This window comes from Pteropus medius, unplaced genomic scaffold (assembly GCF_902729225.1).
Source record: "Pteropus medius unplaced genomic scaffold, Ma_sr-lr_union100, whole genome shotgun sequence".
Taxonomy (NCBI): Eukaryota; Metazoa; Chordata; class Mammalia; order Chiroptera; family Pteropodidae; genus Pteropus; species Pteropus medius.
In genome coordinates, this window is record NW_024342471.1 from 7,276,732 (window position 1) to 7,287,075 (window position 10,344).

The 10,344-nt window shown below is 44.8% G+C and overlaps 1 protein-coding gene across 1 annotated transcript in view; it reads left to right on the forward strand.

Moving 5' to 3' along the window:
• Positions 1-1,826, forward strand: part of BPIFA1 (BPI fold containing family A member 1) — a 3,984-nt gene extending 2,158 nt beyond the window's left edge. The window contains exons 5-7 of the mRNA XM_039863684.1: positions 900-981; positions 1,359-1,422; positions 1,786-1,826. Of these exons, the coding sequence (XP_039719618.1) occupies positions 900-981; positions 1,359-1,422; positions 1,786-1,826 (187 nt within the window). The remainder of the gene's footprint in view (positions 1-899; positions 982-1,358; positions 1,423-1,785) is intronic.
• Positions 1,827-10,344: the final 8,518 nt, after the last annotated feature.

The following is a 10,344-nucleotide window of genomic DNA, read 5'->3' on the forward strand; positions in this document are numbered from 1 at the left end:
AAGATGAAACAATCAGAGAATGGATGAGCTGGAAGATTGAAGGGTGGGAAGATGGAAGGGTGGGAAGGTGGAAGGGTGGGAAGATGGATAGGAAGGAGGGAAGATGGATTGGTGGGTGGATGGGTGAGTGGATGGATGGATGGATGGATGGATGGATGGATGGATGGATAGATGGATGGATAGATAGAAGGATAGGTAACTGGATGGGTAAATAGTCAATTATCCCTTCTTAAGCTGGGCTGACCAATTTTATGCTGGATTATGCAACAAAAAATCTGAGTTCAAGTCCCATCTACCAGAGTGGCATAGGGAGAGGTCGAGAGCTCCCTGTGTGAATTTGGACCAGTACTTTCCCAACTTGAGTCTCAGCTTACTCAGATAACTATAGTATAGAATTACATTGGGGTTATTGATTGAATCCACCTAGATAATAGGTGTGGTTGGGCTTTGTCCCAGTAGGGGATAAAATAGCTATGCAGCCTACCTAGGTTACTTATTTCAGTTAACTGTCCCAAGGGAGATGAAGTCAGGCATAATATACAGAAGTTGTCCCCATCATGGCTAACATTTACTGAACACATAAATTGTGCTCCATATGTATCATCTCATTGAATCCTCATGGCAACTACACACTAAATGTTCATCCATTTATGGAGTCTACAAAGTCTCATTGAATAAACCGTATGTCTATTCTATATGTACCTACTGTAAGCACTGCTATGTAGGGTGTCACTCCCTTTGGATAGGCCCCTTGGTATTTGCCTGCTTGTGAGTGTGGATAGACAAGGCCCAGCTTCAGCTACTTAGTGCTGAGACTGTGATGGGCCCAGTGGCCCCTCTAAAGTCTTCTCCATACCAACTCCAGACCTCTGTACTTCCCTATGGCTTTTTTCTTTCAGATATGGCTTTCTTATTCGAATGCTTGTTGACGACCTCACCGAAATCTTAAATAAAGTCCTTCCTGAGCTGGTGCAGAAACAGGTAAGCCAGCTGAAATGGCCCTGCTCAGAGAAGTTTCCGGTTCACCCCCACTATGGCTACAGACAAGCATTCTTCCAGCCTATGCTTGGGTGCCTCCTTTACCAGAAATTCACCCCTCCCAAAGCAGTCCACTCTATTTAGAAACAGGTGCCATGTCACAGAATGAATACTGGCTTGCTGTGTGATTGGGCACCACACACACATGCCTTTAGCTTCTCTTTCTGCTCATTGTGGATGTGTGAGCATTCGCCTGTAGAATTTCTTAGAATCAAACACTCTCAGACACAGAAAAGTGAATCCATCCTGGAATGAGGCTGCTCCCAGGGTCTTCCTACAGATCCCGCTTTGCCTAACTCCCCTCTCTGCCCCTGCATCAGGTATGCCCTCTAGTCAATGCACTTCTCAGCCAGTTGGATGTCACCCTGGTGCAGGGAATTATCGGTAAGTACCTGCTTCCAAAACCTCTCTCCCACCCTGCAGGAGCAGTGGTTGCCCCCAAGGACCTTTGTCTCTGCATGCTGACCCTGCAGCCTCACCTCTCCCCATTTTGAGTTTCTTTTTGCTTTAAATTATCCAGATAATGTTGAGGTATAGACCCTGTCTCTCCCCCCACCCCCGCCCCGAATCCCCCTGACACAAAGAACAGCTGGGCTGGTTTTAGAAGGAGGCACTACCCCCACCAAGCCCTCCCTGCCTGAGCTTGGTCAGATCTCCTGGCCCTGAGGGGAATGTGGAATATCCCCAGACTCTGTCACACTGAAACCATCACTCAAGTCTGTAGTGGTTATTTTTTTCACTTTCCAGACCAACTTATCCAGGGACTGCATTTTGTAATCAAGATCTAAGCCTTCCAGGAAAGGACCCATCCTCTGCTGAGCTGGTAAGTGTTGCCCCCCACTCCCCAGGACTTAGGGGCTGCTGCTCCTCTCCTGGGGACAGCAGGGGGCTTGGGACAGTGATATCCAAAGACATAGACAAACAACAGATGTGCACAGAGATGTCCACAGAAATGCTGACAGATGTGGGGATACACAGGTGGCACCACAACATAGTCCCAAATAGAAACACATGGTCATGAACACACACATACTCACACAAATGTCCAATACATACAGAGGCACACACTCTCACACCAGCACATTCACACATGCTCACACGTTTGCAAACTCACACAATTGCCCATGGATACACAGACACACACTCGAATGTACACAAAATGAACCCCCTGACCCCAGGCCTGGGCTCCCCTAGTGGCTGAGACGAGACCCCTAGCCCCAGGGTTTCAGCCTCCTCCCCTCCCTCTGAAAGGTGGTTTTGATGGTGGTCCAATACCAACAAGAGTCAGTGACCTCAAGTCTCCATTCTGATTGTGGTCTTCTCCCAACAGAAGCGTTTCTTGCCACTCAGTCCACTCTCTGCCCAGCTCCTGAGGACTCACAGAAAGCTGCCCACATTCTGGACAATATCATGGTCACTGTTTGGGAACCAGAGCAGCCTTCTTGCTGAGGAAACCACTCCCCCTCCTTTCCCACTAGGCATATGTTACATTTACCAAATAAAATTGCTCTTTCTCTGCATGGGGGCCTTGTCATTCTTCACCACTACTTCAGGGCTCATAGGTTAGAAAGAGCTCTGGCTTGGATGGTTGGAGCCATAGAACAGGGTTTAGACCTTACAGAGATCTTAATGGTCTTTAGCAAAACCAGATATTCAGATGAGTGTGGATTCAGAGTGTCCTTAGGATGGGTAGACAGGAGGTTGAGAGTAGATTTGCTTATTTGTATCTAGTCATATTGGTCTCTTTTCTGTGCTCACAGCAAGAGGATAATAATGATGATAAAGCAAATGTGTAGGAGAAAGGACAAACTAACCCAAAGTGTTCATTGCTGGGAGGCTTGAAAAAGACAGGCATAGAGAAGGGTCACTGGAGTTGCATATGAGAAGATTATTGATGCCCTGGGTAAGAGTCATAATTTTTGAAGGAAGAAGACTGACTTTAAGGAACCAAGAAGAGAAGAGGATATAGGGAAGTTGAGATCGTGAACTCAGATAAGATTTATGAAAAATTGAATGCGATAAGAAAGAACAGGGCCACCCAGGCTGGGAAAGGTTGTCCCCTCGAATAAAAAATAAATATGCTATCATTGTTTGAGATCTAGAGGACTAGTCCCACCCTGTCACTCCACACATGAGAGTTCTGAGGCCTTGGAGTTTTTGTGAATGACTTGCACAGGTCACAGAGTGACAAAAAGGCAAATCATGAACTGAAAGTGAGCTGTGAAAATGAGCTGATTCATGGTGGTGTTTCTCAACCCCTGCTAAACATCTGTCACGTCCAGACCCATCACTGTTGCCACCAACCAACATGGCATTATGACAGGACAGTCCCAGAGTTCAGCACTGCAAGAAAGTTTATTGTAGGAAACCAGCATGTGTCTTCTGGTGAGGATTTAAAGAAAGAAGCATCTTCCACACTCACAGAGGTAGGAGATCTTTGAGCTCGGGAGGAGTAGTTGAATTCCATAAACAGTTGCATGATCATTGTGAATGTCTGCCTATTCAGTGATCTGAAGTACAGAAGGACCTTCCAGACTGGGAACCAGCAATCAAGACCTGTTTGGGCTTGGGGAGTATCCAAGCATTAGTTACCTTCATGTTCTTTTGGGCAGATATTAGGTCAAGACTCAAAGAGTGCCCTTTGGATGAAGCCCTAGGAATTAAGGTGGATAAGGACAGGCACACACACACCTGGGACCATCATTATCAGTCCTGCTGCCCCCTGACCATGGCACCAAAGAGTATTCCTGGCTAGACATACATCCACTGCCCATCTCTGGATACTATTTTCCCCCAGCTCCCCTGGACTTCTTCCTATAGCCCACAGATAGGACTTTCCCCTTCTCTAACAATTTCAATTCCTAACTAACTAGTCTCAGACTCCCCTAGATATAAAACAGCCCGAGAGGTGTCCAGCTTAATCAGAACACATTTACTACTTTTAAATAGTGACAAGTTTTTCACATTTTAAAAACTCTTTAGAGGGACGTTAGTGACAACAGCAGATTAAAGGCCTTTGAAAATTCTCTCCTACACAAAAGCAATGAGAAAAATAGCAAAAATATATTTGTCAGAACCAACCTTTTCAGAACTCTTGAAATTAATCAGATACTTGCAGCAATCTTGGGGTTTATTATTCAATAAATAAATCAGCCTGGGCTCTGTGAACCTGTCATGTTCAGTGGTGTTTCCTCTGATATTCTGAGACCACTAAAGACTCCACCTAACACACGTGTCAAGTGTCAAAGATTTTCAGAACTGTGGTTGATCCATCAGGGGGAGCAAAGACTGCAGGTCTCCCCATAACCATGAAGGCTCTGGACCACTAGGGGGCAGGCACTGGCCCTATAGAGCCTAGGTTTTTACACAGCTAGCAGAAGAGTCCTCAGGAGGAATGGAGGAAGACAGGTCATTCACAATGACCAGACATTCAGAACCATCCCTGCCTTAAATGTCAGCCCATGCGAGGGAGGAAATGTGTTTGAGTTCTTGCCCTTACAACATGCTTCACATCTCTGTTTGATCATTAATTTCAAACTTCAGCAACTTCACTTGCTTTATCTCTCTCACCTTCCCCCGCCACTACTACCTTACTCACAAGGGCCTGAGTCTGCTGTCTCTCAGACTCCATCTCTCCCAAGTCTTCGTCATAAAACCTCAGCAGTTTCTCTGCCACCTGCTTTCTTTCTCTTTCCTATTCCCAACTCCCTATTTTCTTCTTCCACTAATTATCATCAATAGTAACATCTCAGAATTTGCTCATTTTAAAAAAATATTGGAATCTAAATTTCCATGGTATTAGAACAGAACAAAGCTGTGCTTCAGTAACAAAGGAGCCCTGAAACCTCAGCGGCCTAACACAATAAATATTGATTTTTCACTCATACATTCATTCCATGTTCTATTTTGGAAACATACCATCTGGAACTCATGACCTCCATGGTCATTAAGACAGGGCAATGACTATTGACAGATAGGCAGGATGTCATTAAGAGCCAGGTGGAAAGTGACATGCATCATTTCCTTTACATTCCATTGGCCAGACATTCTGAGCTGCAGTCCTTCACCTCAGAGGGGCTTTGTGGGGATTAACTCAGTTAATGCAGGTAATAATGTGCCTATTACAGTATTTGGCACATAGTCAGGGCTCAAGAAACATAGCTGTTATTATCATTCATGCCAACTATTTTCCAGGATAGCATTTCAAGCAAATTATTTGAGTCTCATTTCATCATCGGAAAGACAGCTAGAGAGAAAGAGAGAGAGGGATCGTTCAATTCTTCTTCTCACCACATTATCCAGGAAAACTTAACGCTTTTCTGTTTCACTTGTATCTACTTGTGGTTATCTTCTATTTCTGAAAGTTGATACTGGGGCTTTTAGCTGAAAATTGTAACGTTTCCCGTTATAATAAATTTATTTAAAGATGAGATACAGTTTAAAGGAGAATCATTAGTAAATAAAGGTAATGGTGGCTGAGATGTGGCAAAAATCATGGAAGTGATATGTGAATGACTGGAATCTAAGGAGCTTGAGGACCTGTCCTCCAATTCCTGACTCAGCCAAGAAGACCTCCAGGATCCTAGCCTGCACCAGTGCGCGTACATATGACTTGTGACCACTAGAGGGAGCTGTTGCATAGCAACTCAACAATCTTGCAGATTAACATTTATTTAGCACTGATGGTGGGCCCAGCACCTTGCTAAACTCTTTAAATGCAGGATTTGATTTAATCCTCAGAGAGATGAGGACACTCATCTCTCTGAGGATTAAGGCTCAAGGTTATACAAGTTATGAGCAGTGGATCCAGGATTCGAATCCTGAAAGTCAAACTCTTTGCCAGGGGTTGCACATTCATGAGCCTCCAGCCAAACCTGGAAGATTTTCGTTTTTACTTTAAATCATTTTAAGTGCTGATTATTCTCCAATTGTGTGCTGATTACAAATGTATTTACCATTTTCCCCAAACCCCATCACACTAAGTTGTCTTATGCTATTAAATGCTTGGCCCCTAAAGTAGGGTTGCCAGTTTTACCAATAAAAATACAAGACACCTGGTTAAGTTTGAATTTCATATAAACGACAAACAATTTTTAGTGTAAGTATGTTTCAAATATTGCATTGCACATCCTTAAATTAAATGATTATTCATCTTTTATTTAAAATTCAAATTTAAATTGGCTTCCTGTGGGTTTTTTTCTGGCAAACTTCCCCTACAGGCATTTGTATTTATTACTGCTACCCTGTACTCCATCCCCTCACAAAGGGATATTTATTGAGCATCCTTTCTGTGCTAGTTTTGAGTGAGGACCAGAGCAATAAAAGACTGTGCAGCAGCTCCAGGCTGCAGTTCAAGCAGCACAGTTGCTTGAGCCATGTGATCATGTGGACTTTATGGCACCGGAAGTATCTGTGATAGTTAAAGATGCCACGTGCAGTTTCTGACAAACCCCAGTAAGGGAGTCTCAGAGAAGACCGCTAGAGTTCTGGAGCAAGGTCATGCCATCTTTAGCAGAGAAGTGTATGCTGTTAGAAAAACAGCTCCTGACATGTTACTGGGCTCTGGTAGAGAAGAGGTGCCTGGCCATAGCCCATCAAGTAACTATGAGGCCAGAACTTCCCATCAAGCACTAGGCACTGTTATCTACCAAGTCGTAAGGCCAGGCCAGACCAACAGCAATCCCTCAGCAGGTAGAAGTGGTACATCTACTTTGGGCTCAAGAAGGGCCAGAGGATATAAGTAAGCTGCATGAATAGGTGACCCAGACCACCCCCCACCCCCATATCATCTATGTCATCTCTTAGTGTTACACTGACACTTTCCCCTCAGTTCAAACCTAAGGCCACATGAGATATTCCCCACAACCAGCTGATGAAGAAGGAAAAAAGCCTGAGCTTGGTTCATAAATGGGTCAGCTCCATGTGTTGGCATAAGCTGAAATTGGGTGGTGAATTTCACTATCGCCCCACCTGGAGTGACTCTGAAAGACAGGAGTGTGAGGAAACCCTCCCAACAAGCAAGACTTCAGGCTGCACACTTGGTCGTGCACTTTGAGAAAAGAGGAAATGGCCAAATATTTAGCCTCACAGGCTGAGGCAAATGGCTTAATAGTTTAGTTGGGGACCTAGAAGAAGTTAAGATTTAAAGACTGGGGACATCGAGGCTGACCTATTAACTAGCGCCGAATGTATGACTTGTCAACAACAAGGACGAACGCTGAGTTCCTGACATAGTGCCATCCATTCAGGCGACCAAGCAGCCACCTAGACCAGCAGAAGGGCTGAGGATTAGGGCAATGAGAAGGGAGATCATGAGTATCGGTTAAGGCCTCCTGGTCATCTTTAAGGAAAATTTATATAGAGAATACAATGCACAAACCTTTTTAGTGTATCTATATTTCATTTTTATACCTGAATTTCTTAAACTTTTTAAAAAAGACTGTAGGTACTGGCGTCCATTGCTCTACTTTTGGCCAGCACTTATTGAGCCCCTAATGTGTGCCACACAGTGTGGCGGTATGCTAGAGCAACATAGTCATGTGACAAAGTTACAGTTCTCATGAGCTCACGGTCGGGGGTGGGGTGCAGATGATAAGCACATAAACAAACAAACAAAAAAGATCTGTTGCTGGCTGTGATGGGGGTTATAAAGGTCAAAAAGTGAGGGGATGTAATGAAGATTGTACGACTGAGGGCGGGGAGTACCCTCACCCTCGCCCTCACCCTCACCCTCATCTTACTTCGAGGCCTCAATGTAAGATGGCCTCTCTAAGGAGGGGACATTTGAGCAGAAGCGTGACTAGTAAGAAGATGCGTGGATGCCTTCCAGCTTTGACAAGTGCTGACTGTTTCCTGAAACAAGCCTCTTCACCTCTCTGAGCCTCGGTTTCCTCATTCATGTTGCAGAGATGGTAACTGCTCTGCCTCATAGGGTTGTGGTGAGGATTAAATGAGTTGATAGGCTTCACATAGGGCCCAGCACATGTGAGCATGCAGCAAACGTCAGCAGCTATTCGTGTTGCCATTGCTACCACTGGCGATGCTGTTAAATGCAGCCTGAGATCTATTATGTGCAGACCCCGTGCTGGGTGCTGAGGACACAGGGGTGGAACAGATGGGTGTCCTCCCTCATGGAGTTCACAGTCTAGAGAGTAAGACAGTTACAGAATGGGGTGATCAGAGCTGCAGGAGAAATAGCTGGAAAGTACCCTCAGGACACTAAGAAGGGGATGACTTCCTATAAGATGTCCAGGAAGTCTTCCTGGAGGAGGTGACACCTTTGATGGGCCTAAAAAGAGACTTGGGATCTCATCAGATAAGTGAGAGCAGGAGCACATTCCAGATTGAAAAACCAGTCCATGAAAAAGCAGAGAAAAATGAAATGTTCTGTTGTACGGAAAAAAAAAACTGCATGACTACTTAGAAAAAACTAAATAGGAGATGGAGAAGGAAAAGCTTAGACAGAGAAGGGCTGGACCTTGGAAGTCTCAGAGCTAAGGCTGAGAGCTGGACTTTCTCCTGAGCCGTAGGGAGCCAGGGACATGCGTTATAAAAAAGATGGCCCTGACACGCCCACCAGAAGAGCTAAAATTAAAAAGAGTGACCATACCACGTGTTGGTGTGGGAGTGGAACAACCAGACTTTAGTACACTGCTGGCAGGATTTAAATGGTACGACTACTCTAGGAAAAGTTCTGGCAGGTCCCTATAAAATAATCATACCCCTACTCTATGACCCAGCAATTTCACTTTTTTTATTCACAAAAAGATTTGTTTAAAAATGTTCAATAGAAATTGTATTCATAATAACCCCTGAATCGGAAATAGCTTGGGTGTCCATCAACAGTAGGAAGAATAAATAAATACATTGTGATTTAGTGGTCTACGGCCATACACTCCCAATCTCGTCTGATCTCGGAAGCTAAACAGGGTCGGGCCTGGTTAGTACTTGAATGGAAGACCACCTAGGAAGACCTAGGTAGTGCTGTAGGCTTAAAAAAAAAAAATTGTGATTTACCCATACAATAGAATACTGTGCATCCATAAAAAGAAAGGATCTACCAATAGCAGCAACAACACGGATGAATATCAAAAACATTATGCTGAGTGAAAAAAGCCAGGCACAATAGAGTATATACTGTATGTTCCATTTACATGAAGACCAAGAACAGACAAAACTAATCTATGGTGGTAAAAAAAAAAAAAATCAGAACTCACCGTCACGGAGGTTAGGGGGGCCATTGGCTAGAAAGGGGCATAAGAGAACTTTTTGGGGTGATGTTGAAATTATGTATCTTGATAGGGGTTTGGTTTACACTGGTATACGTATTTGTCATATCTCAGCAAATGGACACTTAAGATCTGTGCTTTCCATAATATATTTTGAACTGTTTTCCTTTGCAGCCTAGAGTCTGGACAGTCTCCAGGATCACTCTAATGGTTCCAGAGAGTTCTCTGGCTAAGGATTGGTGCCACATCTGCCAGGCCATGTTGACGATCTTATAAAAAGTGATATTTTCACTGTACTTCTGCTTCTTTCTGTTCTGCATGGCTCCTTGAGGGCTCTTTGGGGCAGAAGCAACAGGTACCCCTGAGTCTGGGCCTGTCTGTTCCGAATGGTCAGTTCCATGGTAATCCCTGGATCCCCCAGTCCCCAGTTGCCTCGGTGATATCACCAACCTTTTTTGGAGACAGACTTTGGGGGCCTGGGCAGATGTGGCACCCACTGTCCCACAGGCACACCAGTTTGATCTTATTGGGTTTAAACTTTTGGCATCATGGAGGAGGCCACTGGCATTGGACGAACCCAGGTGCTGGAGGACCAGACAAAGGTACACCTTGGCTTCCTCCAAGCCAACAGACCAACTCCAAACAAATGTTGAACTCTAGGTAATGATATGCGTGCTTAAGTCCATAGTGAGAAGGGTACTGACATCTACAACTTAGTTTGAAATCAAATCAGTAAGATAGATGGGCAGAATTTAGGTGGTGGATAGACGGTGTTATCTGCAAAACTAACTTTGCTCCGTGTTTGAAAACTTTGCTAAGAAAGTATTAGGAGGAGGTGGCTCTGGCTGCAGTGCAAAGAGGGAATTTGAGGGGGCCCTCTGAGGGGCCGCTGCAACCACCCAGTCAGTAAATGGCAAGGCCAGAAGTGAGGCCAGGCAGTGGGGGTGGAGATGGGGGAGGCTGGAGACTCCATTTGCGGAGAGACTCAGGAAGAAGTGAGGAGGAGGTGAGGAATGAGTGGGACCAGGCCAGGATTCAAGTCCTCTGTGCAAGGAGACCCTAGAATGGCCTCTCACAG